Source organism: Girardinichthys multiradiatus, chromosome 8 (genome assembly GCF_021462225.1).
Source record: "Girardinichthys multiradiatus isolate DD_20200921_A chromosome 8, DD_fGirMul_XY1, whole genome shotgun sequence".
Taxonomy (NCBI): Eukaryota; Metazoa; Chordata; class Actinopteri; order Cyprinodontiformes; family Goodeidae; genus Girardinichthys; species Girardinichthys multiradiatus.
The window spans coordinates 20,740,431-20,762,415 of record NC_061801.1 but is presented as its reverse complement, the minus strand read 5'-3'; the positions used below and the strand labels follow the sequence as shown (position 1 = coordinate 20,762,415).

General features: G+C 37.5%; 1 protein-coding gene across 1 annotated transcript in view; it reads right to left on the bottom strand.

Moving 5' to 3' along the window:
- Positions 1-21,985, bottom strand: part of eng (endoglin) — a 66,009-nt gene that overhangs the window by 13,038 nt on the left and 30,986 nt on the right. Inside the window, exons 4-11 of the mRNA XM_047372939.1 lie at positions 18,972-19,085; positions 15,173-15,335; positions 12,464-12,635; positions 12,269-12,371; positions 11,822-12,023; positions 11,528-11,694; positions 9,049-9,279; positions 7,294-7,357 (exon numbers count right to left, since the gene is read on the bottom strand). Coding sequence (XP_047228895.1) covers positions 7,294-7,357; positions 9,049-9,279; positions 11,528-11,694; positions 11,822-12,023; positions 12,269-12,371; positions 12,464-12,635; positions 15,173-15,335; positions 18,972-19,085 — 1,216 coding nt within the window. The remainder of the gene's footprint in view (positions 1-7,293; positions 7,358-9,048; positions 9,280-11,527; positions 11,695-11,821; positions 12,024-12,268; positions 12,372-12,463; positions 12,636-15,172; positions 15,336-18,971; positions 19,086-21,985) is intronic.

Sequence of the window (21,985 nt, the reverse complement as noted above, 5' to 3'; positions counted from 1 at the left end):
TGACTGTGTGCCATACCCCACTACTTCCAAAATGTGTTATCTTAGTAGAGTAGGTATTTTATATATATATATATATATATATATATATATATATATATATATATATATATATATATTAATCAGAATTTATCAGAAGTATCTCTGTACACCATATACCCAGAGTGTAACTCATACAGCCTTGCACTAGATCAAAGACAATGCTCTCTTACTACTGTTTCAAAGAAAGAAAAGAGGATCTGCACCTTAATTAATATTAAGAATGGTTACATTTCTTGCTTTCATTTTTCACCTTTCTTTTTAGATTGTAGGCAACAGTTTGTCTCCTCTTATTTCATAAAATAACTAATAATTATTAATTATTTTATTTCTGATTAAGACTACCCCTCCTCCTAAACAACTGCATACAGTGGGGAAGTTGTACATTGCCTTTAAAAAGTCCCTATATTCCTTGAACCTTTCCACATTTTTTTTTATTTACAGCCACAAACATGAATGTATTTCATTTGGATTTTATGTGATACATCAACACAAAGTACTGCAGAACTGTTAAGCGGGGGGAAAAAGCACACATGCCTTTTGGATAATAAAATCTGAGAAGCATTGTGTTTATTTGTATTTAGCCCCCTTTAATCTGAAACCTCTTGTTTTATTTAAAATAATTGTTTCACTCTTACCACTTCTCGTTACTTGCAACAAATGTCCCACCACTATGCATGTAAGAGTTGAGGACAGTGTTCAGTTTAACAGAAGACGATTAGCCACAACTGAAAATTCTGTAGGAATCATTGACTGAATGTTTGTGGTTAAAAACACAAGTATCTGTAACAAGATCCCCAGTCTCTTATGTTTACTGTCTGAAACAGCAGCAGTAGCAGCAAGAACTATGATAGCAATAAAAATCCTGTTCAGTTACTAAGAGCTGATGTTTTTGTTTAGCTAATACCAAAACTAGAATTAACATTTTTCATTAAGGCCTCAGAGGTCTTTTGGAGAACATTAGTGAATAGACAAAATAACAAAGACCAATGAACAGGTCTCTGTTTATCCCCAACAAGTCAGGAATAAAGTTGTGGAGAAGTTTAAAACAGATTTGGTTATAAAAACAAATCCGACTTTAAACATCGACAGAATATCACACAACTAAAAACCTACCAGGACATGGCTGTCAACCTAAACTGACAAGCTGAGCAAGAAGAACTTTCTTACGAGAGTCAGCCAAAAGGACCTGTGAAGGAGCTGCAGAGATCCACAGGTTAGGTAGGAGCATCTGCTTAGCTATAATTCATGTACTTCTCAAATCTCACTTTGGTGGAGGGCCAAGATAAATACCAATAATGAAAGGAAAAAGAGCCATGTTTGGCTGAGTGCAAAACTGATGGTTTCGGCCTACATGCGAAACAGTGTGTACGGCAGAAAACTAATACTGCACATCACCCTGAAAACATCATCCTCACGTTGAAACGAGGTGGCAACATATTGCTGTTGGGATACCTTTATTTACCAGGGACAGGGTAGCTGGTCAAAGAAACAGGCTATAGGCTGCAAAAGACTTAAAATTTAGGCAAACACCCTAGAATTCTAATAGAAAGGGATAAATGTTTGCTTCTCCATCTGTTAGAATGGTCCAATCAAAGACCTAAATCCAATTGAGAGCTGCGTTAACACTTGAGACTTGATGTTAACAGATGTTCTACATTAAACCTAACTGAGCCTGTCCAATTTTGCAAAGGTCTTTTGGTTTGCAAAGCCGGCAGAGACACAGTATACCCCAAAAAAAATACTAATTCATGTGCACGAATTATTAATTTGTGGCCGCGTAATTTATATAATGTGCGCATGAAATACTAATTTGTTCCCACGAAGGACTTATTTGTGACCACAACATAGGTATAACATCCATATGAAACACTAAAACATCATCTTCCTATACAGCGCACTTTCTAAACATACGGAGCAAAACTACAGGATGGACAGGGAGAGTCTGATCGAGTTTTATTTTGTGCTACAGATGAGCTACAGAGAGATTCTGAAAAGCCTGGCATCACAAGGAATATATAAAATACTGAAATATAATATAAAGTAAAGTATAAAGCCAAAAATAAGTTGCCTACTTCGTGGGAAAGAAGTACTGATCCAAAGTACTGAACAAATTAAGAAATTATTATTTCGTGGGAATTAATTAGTATTTTGTGTGCACGCTATATATAGATTTTCTTTCCCCATGTCAGTTCACGGGCGCCGTAGTTTTTGTAAAAACTATCAAAAACCATTTACCCCTTCTCTTGCTCTCGCAGTAATGTATAACTTTATGTTGCTCTGTCACATACAATCATTCTAAAATACATTTAAGTCTACTGTTATGATTTTTTAAAAATTTTAAAGTTCAAGGGTGTGTGAATACTTATGCGAAGAACTGTAAACTCCTCACAATTTTTAAACTGCTCAATATGTATATTTCGAAAGTACTTTATAACCACAGAGACCAAAGGCATGCAAGGAGAGAATTAACTGAAATAATTAAATGTTAAGAACATTTTCTTAACTGATAAAGGTAAGGGTGGATAAATCATGATTTTGAATGTCTATCAGCTTTTCTGTTTTGTTCATCTTTAAAGGCTGGTGATAGTCACCTTTAATGAACTTTGAACAAAGCTTCATGTTTAAGTATAGGCCTTCTAAAAATTAGGTGACCTTATAAGTTCAAAAGAATTTATAATGGAGTGCAAATACTCTGCAGCTGATTAACTTAGCACAGAGCATCAAATACTAAAATAAAAGTTGCTAAGAAAAAGAGAAACATTTATCTACAAGCTGTACATTGAGAAAAACTAGGAAACCATACTGTACTACAACTGTTACTACAACACGGCTTTGTTAATTTCAACATGATAGAACCCTGGCTGTGTTTTCTTGAGACAAACAAAATTAGCATTTTCAATCAGATATCATCTTTAATGGTATCACCTCTATAACTTAATAATTGATTAATGGCTTTAATTTTCATGTAAAAATAGGTCTCGGATCTATGTATTCCTTTTGACAGTTTTAACATTGAGAGAGGTTTAGTGTTTCATATGCTAATGTTTCTGACTCAGAGGAATTGATTGTAAAATTCAAATTTGCAACAGAACCATGTAAGCTGTCAGAAATCTCCACCAAAGCAGGGACACTATGTTGTTCTGTATTGTATAACAATTGAGACACTGTGCAAACAGATGTTTTTTGGGTTTTTTTTCTCTCTACTTGCCATGCTGCCTGTAGAGATCTTCTCCAAAGCAACCAGAACATTTCTAAGAAACTAATCATCGCCTGTGCATGAGTTTCTCTCACCTGCCTCTGCTTGCCTCCTGTTTCCTGCTGGAACAAGCTAAGTTAAGTTTTGTAATAGGATTTATATAACATAGCTCTCCTGCCCTGATATAGACTTAAGGGGGTACACAGGGGACAGAAAAAGCTGTTTTTGTAGAAACATAACACTACCTAAAACACTAGGTGCATTGACACTTAAGTAGTGTGGAATATATGCAGATGTAATCATTTGTTTTTAATAGTAGAAAATGTTATATCAATGATAATTGTGCTCTAAAGCCTCTTAAAAAATATGTTCCACTATATTACCATTTTTAACATTTGTATATCAATCACAAAGTGCTTATATGCAAATACAAAAGCTGAAAGTCCACCTTAACACTGAAACAGTGACATCTGGTGGCCTTTTATACTGACTGCAGTCCAACCTTGCGTGTTGATCTATCAACAAAGGAACATTCCTTGACCCTGAATGGGGAAGAAACATCACAGCATCTTGAGAAGGCCTTCCTCAGAAACTTGTTTTCTCCAATCATTGGCTGTGCTAGTTTGTATAAGTGACTCTCTAACAGCAAAGCTGAATAAACAGGAGCAGGAAATAGAAGCTGCATTGCAGGTGGGGAGGTACGGAGAGACATCGAGACTGCACCATTATTCCCTGTCCCTGGTCTGAAAACAAGCAAGCAGGAAGGATTGCTGAGTGGTCAACTCAGTCCTGCTTGATAAAGGCTTGCAAAACAATGCTGCCTGCTAGTCATGCTTATTTAAAGTAATTTTTATATCTCTGTCATAAAAAAACTGAACCAAATAAAAAGGCTTGCTAGCCTTGGGAAAAAAAATTAAAAAACATTTTCACACTTCTGACACATCTAGTTGACCAATTGATTGTGACTCCTGAGTCAACAAAGAAGGACTTTTAGAGCCAAACTGGCATATGTGTGTGAAGTGGCTCGTTTTAAATTGAAAGGTGCTGCTGTTATTCCATTCTAGAATATAGACTTGTGTGAAAGTACAAAACCATGCAGCACTGAGTCACTTCTGTTAGAACATCTTCTTAGATTTAACAAGTTGCAGAAAATGTGTGAAGGCTAATGATTGCAGGAACAATTGAACCAACAAATTAGGTAAGAAAACAGATTGAGAGAAATGAACAGTAAACAAATTAGCATGTTTGGGTGGTTAGGCTAAGATATGCAACAGCCCAAACATTTTAATCTCCTTTTTTCTCTTAAAAAAAGCAGCATATGTAAGGGTGAAAAACTGTTTTTACAAGGAAACTTCATGAATTATGATGTGTTAGGGGTGTCAAAATGTCATTCCAGATATTGGTGCCATTAATTGCTCTTGGGAATCTCTATAGAAACTAGACTTGCAATACCTGTTGTTGGTGAAACTTCCTTGAGACATGCAGATATATGCATGGATAAATTTTAACAATCACAACCTATCTGCTTGTGCATGGCTTGCAAAAAACTGTTATATACACTCACCGGCCACTTTATTAGGTACACCTTGCTGGTACCGGGTTGGACTCCCTTTTGCCTTCAGAACTGCCTTAATCCTTCATAGCATAGATTCAACAAGGTACTGGAAACATTCCCCAGAGAGTTTGGTCCATATTGACCTGATAGCATCACACAGATGCTGCAGATTTGTCGGTGGCACATCCATGATGCGAATCTCCCGTTCCACTACATCCTTAGTGGAAGGTGCCTTATTGGATTGAGATCTGGTAACTGTGGAAGCCATTTGAGTACAGTGAACTCATTGTCATGTTCAAGAAACCAGTCTTTATGCTTTATGCCATGGCGCGTTATCCTGCCGGAAGTAACCATCAGTAGATGGGTACACTGCAGTCATAAAGGGATGGACATGGTCAGCAACATTACTCAGGTAGGCTGTGACACGATGCTCAATTGGTACTAAGGGGCCCAAACTGTGCCAAGAAAATATCCCCCACACCATTACACCACCACCACCAACCTGAACCGTTGATACAAGGCAGGATGGATCCATGCGTTCATGTTGTCAACGACAAATTCTGACCCTACCATCCGAATGTCGCAGCAGAAATCGAGACTCATCAGACCAGGCAACGTTTTTCCAATCTTGCATTGTCCAATTTTGGTGAGCCTGTGCAAATTGTAGCCTCAGTTTCCTGTTCTTAGCTGACAGGAGTGACACCTGGTGTGGTCTTCTGCTTCTGTAGCCCATCTGCCTCTAGGTTAGACGTGTTGTGCTTTCAGAGATGCTCTTCTGCATGCCTTGGTTGTAACGAGTGGTTATTTGAGTTACTGTTGCCTTTCTATCAGCTCGAACCAGTCTGGCCATTCTCCTCTGACCTCTGGCACCAACAAGGCATTAGCGCCCACAGAACTGCCGCTCACTGGATATTTTCTATTTTCGGACCATTCTCTGTAAACCCTAGAGATGGTAGTGCGTGAAAATCCCAGTAGATCAGCAGTTTCTGAAATACTCAGACCAGCCCGTCTGGCACCAACAACCATGACACGTTCAAAGTCACTTAAATCACATTTCTTCCCCATTTTGATGCTCGGTTTGAACTGCAGCAGATCGTCTTGACCATGCCTAAATACACGCCTAAATGCATTGAGTTGCTGCCATGTGATTGGCTGATTAGAAATTTGCATTAACGAGCAGTTGGACAGGTGTACCTAATAAAGTGGCTGGTGAGTGTAGTTCAATACTATACTGATAATCAAATATGGGTTTTCTGCTTAAAAACAAAGCCTTTTTCACACTCATAGTGTGAGAGAGGCTAGTGCTAGGCCGACACTACAGCAAACTGTGTTCCATAGAAACAACAGGAGCAAGATGGGAGTATACTGCACACTGTAACTGTGTGTGTAAAGCCAGATAATTTTCAGACACGTGTTGTCACAACATTATAATAGCTTTCTTAAACGTGTTGGTGAAGCAGATCGAGGCTGACAGAGACTCTACTTGTGCCAAAAAAATGTCAAGATAAGGAAGAATTAGAAGAAAAACAGGATTGACTACAGTTATTTGTGAGAAAGTTGTATTACTGATAAAGTGTAGAGTGGTATTTTACTGAACTGCTACAAAATTTTAAGCAAAAAAAACATGGCACTGATTTTATTAACTTTATTGAAGTTTTAGACTCAGATTCTGTATAGGCAGTTGCATGTCTATGTTAGGGACCAGAATAATCCTGGTTGGGACATCCATAACAGCTATATTTCATGTTGTTTAGTGTCTTGTTTTTTTAATCATTTGTTAGTGTTCTAGAAATTTGTGTAGTTGAACGTTTTTTTTACTCACATTTTGAGAAAAAACAACCCACAGACATGTTGATTAGTCTTTCAATAGCTCAAAGCTCATCAGTCTGTTTGGACAACAGTATAGTCAGACTTTTTGGAAACACAAAGGATTTTACCCCCTGCCTGCCACTCTTTCCCCTGAGGGCTGTTACATGTAACTGTGGCCACAAGGTCAGCCTGCAGACCTTCCTAAAGGACGAGGCCCTGCCCCACAACTGCTCACTGGCTTCACTGAATGTCCTCTGTTCACTGCTATAACAACAACCCAGGCAGCATTCAATGAGTGCAGTAAACAGTTACAATGACTGGCTGACTAGCAGTTAGGTGCATGCAATGTATGCAAAGGTAATATAAAGGTTATAAAGGTTCACGGTGTGGGAGTTTGACACGTTTATTGTTTATTGATTCTTTTTTATTATTATTTTTTTTAATTTGAGGCACTTGTGTTCTTTATTTTGTAAGTTGACCGATTGGAAATGTGGGAGAGAGAGAAAGGGCAAGACGTGCACCAAAGGTCAATGGTCTGGGACTCAAACCCGTGATTGCTGTCCATGGGTTGTGCATTTTAACCCTGCGCACAGCACCATTGTTTAAGATTTAATTATGAAAATATTTTTCTTCACAAATAAGAATTTATAAAAATTAAACTCAAGGTAGTTTTGAAAAAAAAAAAAACACTCACCCCGTGGTTGGCATGACTGCGTAACCTCCAGATTCCTCCTCACCCTTCCTCCTTCCACACAGTTCTGTGGGTTATATGAAAAAGAACAAATAAGCTAAGTAGACAAAAATAAAAAAATACTCTTCTATTTGTTGTTAAATTTACGATGTTACAATTTATATATATATATATGTGTGTATGTGTGTGTGTGTGTGTGTGTATCCATACTGAAATTGATGATTTATTATGTTAGGATGTCATGCTTTCAATAAAGCAAGTGCTCTTCATTGATCTCAAATGGAATTTTGAAACAAACTAAAATACTTTTTTATGGATAGGTTTGGAAAACTCATTCTGAAACTCTTTACAAATTCAGTGGATGAATAATGTCAAATTAATTCCAAATTCAGCAATGGTATTTAAAACATACTTAGTGGAGATATTAATGCAACTGAAACAGGGCTGTCTTAAGCAAAAGAAACATATAACTCTATCAGGGAGATTTTAGGAACAATTAAGGGGTAAAATAAGTAGTACTATGCAAAATGAAAAAACAAAACAATTCAACATCCTGGATGGAAGGGAACAAGGGAGACTATATGGTTATTTCCATGCTGAAGACCATCCCATCAATACCAGTCAGCAAGGCAGCTAAAGATTTGAGAAGACACATTGGGACATGTCTGCATTTCATTCAGGCTGCGAGAGAATGAGAAAGAGCAGATAAAAGGAAGGCTAAATGGAAAACAACAAAGTTCCTCTATTTTTTTCCATTTTGGCTTTCATCTGTTATGCAAAATGCTGAATTTGTAAAATGTTGGCTGTCATTTTGGAAATCTTAAGGTTTCTTGATCTGCATTCTTTAGAATATGAACACAGAGTTTCCTGTTTTTGCTATACAATTCCGATTGACCAAATGGATTTTCAACCTTAGCTGACCAAAATCCATTTGGGTAAGAATAAGCTTTGGAAACAACATGGATGAAAAATTGGCCAAAATAATTCCAATCGGTGCATCAATTCTCTCCAGTGGTAGACAGTCTCAACATGGAAGTCTAACAATGATCAAATGGATTTTTGGAAAAATCTTTGGATGGAATAAAAGTCACTTAAGACCATTCTGATTTGAGGATGGCTACAAGAACAAAATGTAGATACTACTTAGAATGGCTCTTGATCTGAAGGAAGTAATATCATTGTGATGACATAGATGCCAATAATAGCAGCTTAGATAGTATCAGTGGCATCCTATTGGGTACATAATGATTTCTTGTCAGCCTGGATTCAGTCAACTGCAGCAAACGTGATTCGACAGCGCTTCATACTACTTGGACAATGACCACAGACAAACTGTAAAAGCACACTATGTATGATATGAAAGGATACAAGTAGGACATTTTGCAGTGACCACATCAATAACATGATCTAAGTCTTATAATGCTGCATTTATTTGCAAAGTTAAAGCAACAACACCCACAAAGATGCAGCAGAATACTGAAACAATAAAGAAAACAGCAAAGAGAATCCACCAGTGATTTCCATAGATAGAAAAAAAGAGTCTTCTATAAATAAACATAGATTATTCTAAACACTTTAGATGTAAATACCATTAAATCAAAACTGAGAGTCTGCATTTTATGGTCATATTTTCTATACATATTTAATTTGAAAAACCTGCAAATGAAGAATCTCAGACTCCACTGTTTTGAGAAAGAAATTGATTAAATCATAAAAAAATACTTTATTTCAGTTGAAAAACAGCTGTAAAATACCCACCTCACTATGGCAGAGGTTAACAGAGCACTCTAGATCCCACATGGTGGATGTCGTCTCTTGCAGCTGATCTAAGGAGAAACTGAGTCGAGCGCTGTTTTGACAGGAGTCTACAGAGCAGGCCTCTAACATGAACGGGAGCTCTTTCCTTATAGAGCATGAAGCCTTGGAGCACACGATGCAGTTAATCACCTTGAGGGTCAATACCATGCCCCCTAAAGTGTTTCCAGATATCTGAAAGGAACAGAGAATGTATGGAATAAACTGCAAGGAAACAACACAACATTCAGTCAAATAAACAATAGAGGATTGAGGTATATTTCATACTTCCAATAACAGTGATGTCTATGTTTTACCGAAAGGATGATCAATAGGTCTTATCTTTGTCTTTGTCAGACTGAATCAGTATCATGTCACCGTAGGTGAGCTTCCCAACAGAAAATCAGCAAACAACTTCTGTTCTTCATATAAATATCTAAAAGCTTATCTGCTGCCATTAAGAACATATCAGTGGTGACAAAAGATTTCACATTTGTTACACTCCTATTGTATGGCTATTGGTTGTAGTCTTTTTGGGGGGGTTAGGGTTAGGGTGAAACAGTAATGGTATTAGTTGTGATTACTTCAGTTGTACACAGAGGTTAAAATCCACAGCAGTGGTGCTGCTTATACATGACTCTTAGAGACCTCCTCAGTAAACACTTCAATAAAAAACACTTTATTGACATTTAACGCAGAATCAATCAATAATACATCCATTCTGGCACATGATTTCAAATAACTAATGGTCCCACCACTATTTTGCTGTCAAAACAGATGATATTCATATGATACATTTAAGAAGCGGGCTGCACGGTGGCGCAGTTGGTAGCACTGTTGCCTTGCAGCAAGAAGGTCCTGGGTTTGATTCCCGGCCTGGGGTCTTTCTGCATGGAGTTTGCATGTTCTCCCCGTGCATGCGTGGGTTCTCACCAGGTACTCCGGCTTCCTCCCACAGTCCAAAGACATGCCTGTTAGGTTAATTGGTCACTCTAAATTGACCTTAGGTGTATGAATGAGTGTGTGCATGGTTGTTTGTGTGTTGCCCTGCAATGGACTGGCGATCTGTCCAGGGTGTACCCTGCCTCCTGCCCATAGACTGCTGGAGATAGGCACCAGCTCCCCCGTGACCCACTATGGAATAAGCGGTAGAAAATGACTGACTGACTGACATTTAAGAAGCCATCATTGCAGCAATATTTTAGTGGTCAACTGTTCAATCATTAAAGCATCAAAAGGCTTCTAAACCCAATGGATGGAGCACAATTGCACTGACACAACAGACAACCTAGCAGAGAACCAATTTCAAATTGGAAAAAGACAAAAGATTTACACAAATACAATAGTAGTGTATATAGGTGATCCTTAAAAACTGCAGTCATGTGAAAAAGTAGGACATTAATTAAATATTATTTTATTCATTAAAAAATGCATATTGGTGTCTAATACAGTTTTTATTTCTGTCTTAACTTGGCCCAGAACTTTTAATTTTCTAATTCGAAGCTTGACCTTGGTGGATTTACTGGTATGTTTTGCATCATTATTCTATAACAGGGTCCAGTTTTGTTTTATGTTCTTTTTGGTCAACAGGGGTTTTTGGTTTGGGACTCTTCAATGGATGCAATTTTTGTCACCAGTATCTTTCTTATTGTTGGATCAGGAACACTGACCATTACAAAAGGTAAGTGCTTTAGACATGTTCTTTTGTGATCTATTGGATGGGTTATCAATGCACTCTTAGAGTAATTTTGCTATGATACCCACACCAGGTAAGATTTATCTCTGTTCAATACTTTCTCCATTTGTGTATAACAGTTCTCACTGTGGTTCAGCAGAGTCCCAAAGCCAGAGAAAGGACTTTAAAACACTTTGCAGGTTGATGACTTTGTTTCTCTGTCATTTCGTGGTTATACAAGTCTAGCAGTAATCCGACCTAGATGACTAGTGAAGCTGCATCTAAAATATGAGCTTATTTGTATGATAATATGAAAACAGTTAACATTTAAAAGAACGAAAACAATTGAAATATGTAGGAGTACAAATACTTTATCACTCTTACAAACACAATTGTACAGATTCTATATGGTGAATTGCTCAGCCATTACAAAGTACAAATCTGTTGTGACATTGCAGGAATGATATCCAGCAGGGGTTCAAGATTTAAGATTCAAAATTTAAGATTAAAGATCACTTTATTAATCCCCACAGGGAAATTGTTATGGTCATGTTTCAAGCTCGATTCATGCTTTTCATTAACTGTTCAAAAGTAATTTAACAATGACCAGACCGCTGCTAAACATCTAGGTTGGTTTAATTTAGTAGGTGAGTATATTTATAAAAGATAAAGGCAAACAGAAAATTAACACATGATAATAACGGGCAAATATGGCTTGTAAAGTAATGTGCTTTGAGTACTCAAAAAAACTTGTAAATGGATTCTTACCTCTGCATAGATTCTCTTGTTAGTCTGCAATCTGGTTTCAGGGTCTAAGGGTAAGTGATAATCTGGGGAGGTGTACAGCTCCATTGTCAGAGGCATCTGATTCGGAGCATTAGTTGTTATAGGAATCATGTTTTTGTCCATTGCTGTTTTGACTGTAGGAGATCTCTCTAAAAACAAAACAAGAAACAATGTTTACAATGTCTTTTAATAGTACATTTGTTTTCTAGCTTTGTACTGTTTGCATTCTTTTACAGATTATTTTGCTCTGAAATGTAAGAAAACAAAAAGTTATACCTGGTAAATTGTGTTGTTTTCCAATCCCCAGAAAAATGGTTGTTGCATTTAGAGTAATTTCACTGTAGCTCGTGAAATAACTGACTTTAAAATATTCCAAAGCCATTTTCTGCACATCCTCTGCTTTGTCACCGCTCAGTGTACCAGTATATGTTCGTTCAATTTTACTTTGGATTTGGGGTACCTGGATGTCATTGTTAGACTATAGGTAAAGAAGACAGATTCAAAATAAATCATTGTTAATAGAGTATTGTCTTATAAGTGCTAAATAGCAAGAACAATTTTAGCAAACTTGGAAAAAGTCCAACCAATGCAAAATATTTTATTGTTTTGGGTCCTAGAGTGCAGTCTTGTCACAAAGAGACAGACATTTGTTCTAGTATTAAATTCCATGACACATGTATATTGACATTTTCTTAAAGGAATACAAGTAACTTGGAAACTTACACCGAGCTTCCAGAAGTCTGTCCTGAGAAAGGTCCATGTGGTGCCCTGAGGGCCTCTCAGGAACAGAGATGTACCCTGTTTTTTAACTTGTAGGTATACATTGCTGCCATATGACAAAAAAAGAGTATTATAAAACATGTCTTTGCCACAAAACAAAGAACATAAAATTATGTTCCTTAAAAATATCATGGTTACCGAACAGTAGAATCCTCTGGGATGTTTATGACATGAATCTCGTCATAACTGGTGTTTTGTGGCTCTGGGATGCAAGATTTGATCCCTTTGGGATCTGTTTCAGTCTTCAGAAAGGGCTTCTGTGAGATATCTTCATTTTCAAGTACACAATTCGAAGAACCTGGTTTGGTTCCTATACAACAAACAACAAAAAATCAAAGCTCATCAGAGATCATTGAAGAAAATTATATTCTTTTGGACACTAAAGCTTATAGCACATGCAATGTGTAAAGTAATTAACAAGTCAGTGGTTACAATAAAAGAACTACCAGCAAATATATTTACATTTACAAGTGTCACAGAGGTTACAGTATGTCGGATTTATTTTGCATTTAGGTCTTAATGAAAGTAATGCCCAGGGAAAATGTTTCAGACAAGGTTGTTCGGTTTGATCAGACACTTTCTGACCTAGAGAAGGATAAAAAAAGGAATTAAGCTTATTTCCCTTTAAATACTACCATAAAAGAAGGAAAAGAGCAGCACTCACCAAGCATAAAGCTTGTCTATGTATCAGACTGTCTTAGGATGGATTTGTTCTTAAATAATTATGTTTACAAGAGCAACCTACTGCTGCCCCTGATGGCAATAACATGTCAAGGTATGTTTGATTTCTACCTTTTACTTATCTATAGCAGTTCACTTTGAATCATTATGCTTTTGCACATCCATCAGTGGCCAGTTCTCTATGCCCTCACCTTTTAAAATGTTGTTGCTGATAAAGTGTAATGGTTGCCTGACATTGTGTCTCTTGAAATGTCTGCTTTTTGATAACAATTTTGAGACTAAATATAATTTGCTTTATGTTGTTTAAAATGAAAACATATTTTCAAGGAGAATTTAGGGAAACCAATTTACCAAACATGCATTTTTTTTTTTTTTACCACAGGAGAAAACCAAATACCTGGAGAGCACCCACACATGCACATGAGGAAAGTGCACCTCTAAGAAATGCATCATAACAGGATTAAATGACTACCAACATGTCGCCCTGATGTCTGTGGTCATGAAATCCTTTGAGCGACCGATATTGAAGCATCTGAAGGACATCACAGGCCCCCTGCTGGACCCCCTGCAATTTACATACAGGGCAAGAAGGTTGGCAGATGATGCAGTCAACTTTGGACTACATTTCATCCTGCACTACCTCGACCAGCCTGGATCCTGTTTGTGGACTTCAGCTTGGGCTTCAACACCATCAACCCAGACATCCTCCACCAGAAGCTCACCCAGCTCACAGTGCCAACCTCTATCTGTCAGTGGATCACCAGCTTCCTGACTGACTGGCAGTAGCAGGTGTGGCTGGCGAGCACCTTCCCTCGCACAAAAACCATCAGCACCGGCGCCCCAGAGGGATGTGTTCTCTCCCCGGTTCTCTTCTCTTTGTACACTTGTGACTATGCCTCAGTGGATCAGTCTGTGAAACTCCTGATGGCACCATTGGCCTGGTCCAGGACAATGACGAGTCTGCTTACAGACTGGAGGTAGATCCACTGGTGGTAGTTCCACTGTTGCGGTCAGAACTACCTGGAGCCTAACCTGCTCAAGACTGTAGAGATGACACTCCCTCCCCTCACCATCTTCAAAAATACTGTGTGATGTTGATCACTTCTGGTTCCTAGGAACCACCCTTTCTCGTGTCCTAAAATGGTCTTCACGCATAGACACTGTTTGGAAGAAGACCTAGCAGAGTGTCCTTCCTGTGGCAACTCAAGAAGGACAACCTTCCACAGAAGATGCTGGTCATCTACACTGCCATTAATCAGTCTGTCCTGTGCACATCCTTCACTTTGTGGTTTGGCTCATCCACAATACAGAACAGGTCCGGACTGCAATGAAAAATTAGGTCTGCACAGAGGATCATCAAGGCTGACCTTCCCTTCATCCAGGACCTGTACAGGTCTAGGGTCAGAAAAAAGACAGCTAACATCTCAACATACCCTGAGGACACAAACTGTTTAGACTTTAACCTTCAGGTAAGTGTTATAGAGCGCTATTTGCAACAACCAGCCACCACAGAGACAGTTTCTTTCCACACGCAGTAGTTCTGATGAACACAATGAACACCTTACGAGCCTAACTTTGGTTTCGGTGAGTGCTTGAAACCAAACTCACATTCCTTGTTTGTGCACACAGCCAATAAAGCTAATTTAGATTCTGATTCTATGCAGAAAGGCTCCAGCTGGGGTTTGAGCCAGCAACCTCCTTTCTGCAAGGCAACAATGCTGAACTGAAACAGTACTGACAATATTATTTGGTGGTAGAAGAATTTTGAGGATCTCCTAATCGGCTATTCATTTCCTCCACGAAGGAGGCAAAATCTGAGGATTCAGGGGAAGCTGGGGCTATTACTTTGGCAAATGTTGTTGAGGTGGTTAAAAAGCTACCTGGCGATTTGCCCATGGGATGCTGAAGACTCCCTTGTTGGAATGGTGTGCTTAACACGCAGAGAGAACTGGCACAACACCTGTAGAGTGGCAGACTGGTGTGGTGGGGCCAGTCCTGCTCCTGGTCACCCGAGGGCAAGATTTGTCTTCAAAGCTCTGCTGTGTGGTTTGGTAATGCTCTATATTCATACAATTTAAATGTATGATGACTGCTTTCTTAACAAGACTGCACTGACAAGAAATAAGTCTTTTTAATGCAAGCAAAGTTAAACAAAATATTTCTCACCTTGTGCTTCTGTTCGTGTAATTTTGTGGAGATTTTGAACAGTAGTGAATGAAGTCACACCCCCAAATTTCTGCTCTGCCCACTTGATCAACTCCATGTTTTGATAGGGAATATCTTCTGTGTAGATATTGTGTTTACCAAACAGTAGAATTTTGGAATTTACCTGTAAAGCACAGAACAAGCACAACAATTCATGTATTTGAATGAAACTGCAACACCGTAATTCATGTATTTGAATGAAAATGCAACACTGTATAGGTGGATCAGTGTTTTCTCCTCATCATGTTCCCCTGTCATTCTCCTCCAATCTTGTTTCTTATCCTCCACCCAGCTCTCCCTCTATTCTCTGAGCGAGGCTCCAAAAAAGAAATGTTTATTATGGTTAAGTGTCCACGAGCCCAGCTGCACAACCCCGTTGGAGCCAAGGTCTTTCCTTTGCTTCCTGAGTGGGGCCAGGAAATGGGACCTTTTTTAGCTTTGTGCGTCACCATAGTCGGCTGGAATGTGGCTCCATACAAGGTATAAATATATACATCCATCTCATTGACCAGACACCACTGTTTCTTTGTCTGGACCAGTAGGAAATAATGAAGTTTACATGTTGTGGTCTATGGATAGAAGAGCAGCAGAAATAGTGTTAATAGTGTCTAAAATAGGCTTATGTCTGAAGAATGCTGAGAGCAACAATGCTTTACTAGTGTTACAAGTGTCTAAGTGCATATAAAAATCTATTTCAACTAAATAATAAAAATTCCGAGTAGGTTCTCTTTTGTTCAAAGCTTTGAAATGCATAATGCATATTAGATCCTGTCTCAACAACTATCAGCCTCCTCATTCTCTTTTTCCACTGATGTTTGGAGAAGGGATTCAACAGGCTAAAAATGTTTCCATTTCTTAGATGAAAATGGGGAAAAAAACTAAAATGATGTTTAAAAAAAACAGCTGTGGTGTCTTTAAATTATCCTGAAAGTGATAATGAAGTGTCTATTTTCTAAATGATTAAAAATCATTATCCCGGCCTGTGCATGTGGGTTTGCGCGCATGCCTTCGCGTCACAAAGCAGAACAAACGGTGTAAGCCGAGTAAGCCAGAGGGAATCCTATCTCTTTCTACATTAATATTTGATTGACATAGAATCAAAAATAGTGTGGAGAGGAACTGAACACATTAAAAAGCAGGAGCGTCATTCACAACAGGAACAGGTAGATGGATATATTTTCAAAATGAGGAGATGAAGAAAAAGGTAAAAAGCTTAATGTCATGAAAATTTAATCACATTAGTGTCAATTATATTCTACATACTACCAGAAATTTTGAAGGCAATAGCTGAAAAAAGCACTGGTGTCTAATGGGGATGACAGGAATAACTGATTTTTCAATTATTTTCCATTAGTCATCAGTAACATTTTGTACAGGTCCAGCTCCATATGATTGGCAACATAAAAGCCGATCTACTTACAACAGAGAAGCATAGGTGTCCAATCATATTTCCCATAAAGAATAAAATGAGAATAACTTAGTTTGACAACCCCTGAACTGTTACATATAGGAAAATATGAACATTCACAGAACTTCAGGAAAACAACCTCGTGTGTTTGTGTCAGCCTCGGGAAGCCAAGAGGAGCCGTGACATCGAGGCATGCTGTCAAACTGTTGACGCACTTTCTCAGATGCTGAACAGATGTTTATTCTCTTATGCTGCAATCTGCAGCAAAGCCCTATTATCCCTCAGTGATAGAGCTCATCCCACAAAAACATCCTGCTGTCACAGAGAATGTTGTCCAGGTTCTTGACAGGACATAATACAGGATGTGGTACCACGCTGCTGTCAGCATATCAGTAATTGTTGACAGTCCTGCAAGCGTGTCATTGCACTGACTGGACAGTGGTTATCTTACTTAATCTTTTCATATTTTTCACTTTTAGGCTTTATAAGTATGTCTGCACAATGTTTACAATACTGACAAACATCTTCTAGTCTATCAGAGCTTTTGTAACACAGAAAAAACACAAAAGGCAAATGAAGTATACTAAAATAAGTATAGTGTTTTGCATGCAAATGCGGGATAATATTAGTTTTTAAAAGGAGGAAGAAATCATAAGAGGGATTTACTGAGTTTTCAGGAGAACAGGAGATGCTTTGATTATAGTTTAACGGGATTCGCTTGAACTTTCCATAAAATATATTGTTTTTACCTACAAATAATTAGTGTTTCGTGTTCAACTAACTATTGAAATTTGAATAAGACATGTTTTATCAGATGATCAGAAATCAGAGGTTCCCTAAAATTCAACTCAAAATAAATTAAAATATTGAAGGAAAAATTAGACCACATAAAAAATTCTGTTCTTTATTAGGGAATGTTCACATATAAATGTCTAATCTTTTATTTTTTTTTGCTAACCACTGGAAAAGAAGGTCAAATTACAGGTAAACACCAAAAATGACCCATGTTTTACTCATAAAACAAAAATAATCAATAAAATGTGTATTCTGCCTGAGAAAATTGTTAGGACATCCTACCATCTACTTGCTAGTGTTAGCCCATTTACTTGAAAGAACTTCAGTGAGGCGCTTGTTGTTGCTATCTACTAGTCTCTGGCATCAGTCTGAGGAGCATTTGCCGCTTTCCCCACTTTATGCAGTGAAATGTTTGAGGGGTTTCTTGCTTGTACAGCTCGTTTCGAGTTGCCCTACACAACCTCAAAAGTATGAAGATCTGGCCTTTGTATGATAGTTTCTGTGTCCTAATTCTAAGCAAGTCCTTGGTGGATTTATTGGTATGTTTTGAGTTGTATGGTTGCAGGGTAAACCTCTGCTTCAACTTATGTTTGTAAGCATTACAAGACATTTTCAAACTAAAATTTACAGGTAAAATACTTTGCATGCCTTGTGGTATTATTTAATTGTTTAGGCTTCTATCTGATTATAACTTTAGAGGCTCAGTTCATATACTTTTTAAATTTGTGATTAGTGAATAAAAGTCCGAAACTCCCATTTACTGGTACATTAATTTTACAGTCAATACAATCATCCTCTCTCATTACTGGCTACTTGTTAGTTTTATAGCTTGGATAATAAAAGCCCTAAAACAAAAACTGCTTCTTTCAGAGGAAACCATTGTGGCATTTCCAGAGAAAATCAAATTGGGTCTCTGTCCTTAAAAAGACTGCACAGCTGTGTCATTTTTATTATATGTAAAACAGCTGGAATTAGACTGTAACTCAAGGGAAAAAAGCTATATCCATTCTCTAGTGTGTCAACAACAGTGTCATTTTTGTATAAAAAGATTCAAATGATTTAAACTGCCTAGCAAAATGTTTTCTGTGACAGACTATTTGGCAGACGTTTTGGGTTACATGCAAAAACTAAGTGTGAAAAAATAACATTCCTGAATAGCAAAATGTTGCAGGGATCGTTTTCATCAGCAGGGACAGGGAAGCTATTTAGACTTGATGGATGCAGCTAAACACAGGGCAGTTCTGAAAAGAAACTTGTTGGAGGCTGCAAAAGACTTGAAACTGGGGCAGAGGTTAAACTTACAGCAATGACTAAACCAATAGATTGGTTTAGATCCAAGCATATTCATGTTTTAGAATGGCTTTATCAAAGTCCATATCTAAAGACAGTTAAATAAAATAAATAATAATAATAAATAAATAATGTTATCATTTAATAATAAATAATAATAAGTTAAATAATAATAAGTTATATAAAGTGAAATTACATGCTGAAATTTTAACAACCGGGAACCACAACCAGGAAGTACATATAGAGAAACTTAAAGGCATTACTCACGTAAACTGTCACTTCTTTGCTGAGATGGTACGAACCATAGGCATTTTCAGAAGATGCAATGATAAAGATCACTGGCTTTGAAATGTTCATTTCAAGGTCGAACATGTTATTACCCTAAGAAGACAAAAATACAGTGACACCTATTAGTTCAGCTTAATTTTTAAATGCTGCAGGAAAATAAAATCTAGAAGTGGTGCAAATGTACAGGTGGAACATTAGAACAGGGTAGGACAACAAAACTATTAAGTGTTACATTGCAAATAGTCATACTGATAACCTATAGGAAAGTTGAGTTAAAACCTTTAATAGACTGTATGATGGCACAGAGTCAAACAAACAAAGCATTAAAAAATTCTGAAATGTTTCAACACTATCTTTGGCTAGTTGTGCATATATTTTTCTAACTTTCACAGATTTTAACAAAAAGCCAAAGTAATAAGTGGTGTCATAATATGGAATGATACAAAACAATGAATAAAGGTGTATAACATCATGAATAATGGGTGTAGTTATTTCATTAACTGTCACAGCTGTTGTTTCTGATAACGTTAAGAGGGACAAATCTTTCCTTGCTACATCAGAATCTGCCTTTTTTGTCTGACATTTTCTCTCAGTTGTAAACCTCCCCTTCTGTCCTTAAATTACCAGACATCAAGTTGACAGTGTCAAGGGGAGATATCATGCTTGCTGCACCAAGTTTAAAAATATCCCCCAACTGCAGCTTAATTCGGTAAAAGTTTGATTCCATTTCTTCGCGACTAAAAATCAGTGAGGGATTTGACAATCCCTCCTGGTTTTTGCAGCTGAGCTATGAAATGTCACCACATGCTTCTCCACAGAAAAAAGCAGTGCCAGTCATTTGAGAAGGGCATATTTTTGGTGAGGGGATGAAAGCTTTTTTTCCTTTCTCCCATTGTATTGATGTAGACGTCAATGAGGTAATGCAGCTTATTACACCTCTCTACTGTGCAGAGGGGAAAAAGGTTATTATTTCCCCCATTCTGCAATGAGCTGTCATTTTTATAATTCGTGTAATGTGGAGCTTAGGCATTGGTACAATAAGAGCATTTGCAGAAACCTTCTATGTTTTGACATGTCATATGTTTAAACCACTCTTCCCATATATGTCCAATCTCATCAGAATTGTTCAGAATATAAAACCCCTTGACATAATTTACCACATAATGTAATGTCTCATCAGCTATATTTTATCCATTGTAACATAATGGTGATGTGATTTGCTAATCATCACTACTGTAACTCTATGAATCAGCCTTAATTACTATGCTCCGCATGTGTGTGGGGTAAAGCTGGAACTGCTGAGTTTTATGGATGCAAATGGCGCTGAGTGGTGGCAGAATAATAAATTGAAGTTTAGAGATATATTTTTCCAATCCAACTTAACACCAATAAATCCGAGTTCTAATTACTTTTACTTCTTTAACGACCAAAGATAATAGGATTTAGGGAAAGTGAAGGAATTAGGTTTTTATTTCTTCTCTATTGTTTTGCAATCAGTTCAATATTAAATCTTTGCAACAACAGCTTGACGAAAAACAGAAAGCAGGAAAGAAATCTTGAAAGTATCTCTCCATGCTCATGTTTTTTTCTTGAGGATGTTACTTTCATAAATTCAGATGTCAGCTTTCATGCACCTTGGATGAATTTTAATGTCGAAAGTTTCACATTTTGCAAAGATGTTTATTGTAAGACCGGGACTGTTGCGTAGACAATGAGGACACTGAAGACGCAGTGTGAATCCTTTATATTGAATTTATTTACCCGCTACCTGACATTGCCAGAACAGAATCCAAGAGAACTGTTACGAGCCCAAGCTGGAGGTACACAGATTTTCGGGCGCCTGCAGAGCAAATTAGGCCTAAGGAGACTGAAGTCAAATTGCCAATGAGCCAGACACAGATGCATTTTGAAGGAACTGTTTGCATGCTGAGTATTAATAGACAGAAGGAGGTGTTATCCTGCATGCATACAAGCCTGCACTAACAGTGTCTTGTGCATAGTGGGACTGGAGTAATGACTGCACCTAATAAATAGGTTCAGTTTATTTTCAGATAAAAATCGCTGCGTATATGTCAGAGTCTGCACCTGAATTTATGAAGGGTCTGGGTAACTTATAAAAGCAGATTGTGTTTACTGTTTCCATTTTCCTCTTAGACTGTAAAAAGAACGTGCACCAAGATAATTTTCCTTAGTATGGTAGTAGTGACAATAATTAGAGAGAGATTTGTTTATTAAAATGTATTTGTCACTTTCTTAATCACCCTTAAACAGCCCGGATTAAGATGTCATGGCTAACTGAGCTTCTGATAAGTTAAATTGCAACATGTTAAACTAAGACATACCCATGGAAGTATTTTTAGGGTAGCCTTTCAAACATGCAGCTTTCTTTTGTGATATCATGTGAAAATCTAAAGAAATTAAGCAAAATATTAGGAAGAGAATTGTAGACTTACACATGCTTAACTCTTGGGTACAATTTCCATATGTCTTCCACATTTGTCCGTTCAAACAATTATACGCAAGTATAAACACCATCATTCAGGAAGGAAAGAGATTGTGTTTCACATGCATGCAATGCACATTGTTGGTGCAAAATTGCATTTTGCATTGCAACTCCAGAACAAAATCAAAAGACCCTGTGAAGATGCTTGCTGAAGCTGATAAGAGTGTCATAGACTGAAACGCCACCCAGAGATGAAGAAGCCCTAACACAAAAGCCAGATTAGTTAGCAAATGAACACAGGGACAAAGACTTTATTTACTGGAGACATTTCCTGGGGTAATTTAAATTGAAGTGTTTGGTCATAGTGACCATTGTTAAATTTATAGGAAGAAAGAGAAGGCTTGAACCCAATCCCGATTGTGGTGGCAACATCATGCCTAGGTGTTTTGCTGCCGGAGGGATTTTTGAATTTAACAAAATAGATGGCATCATGAGGGAGAGACGTGGAAATATGGAAGCAACATCTGAAGACATCAGATGCATATATATA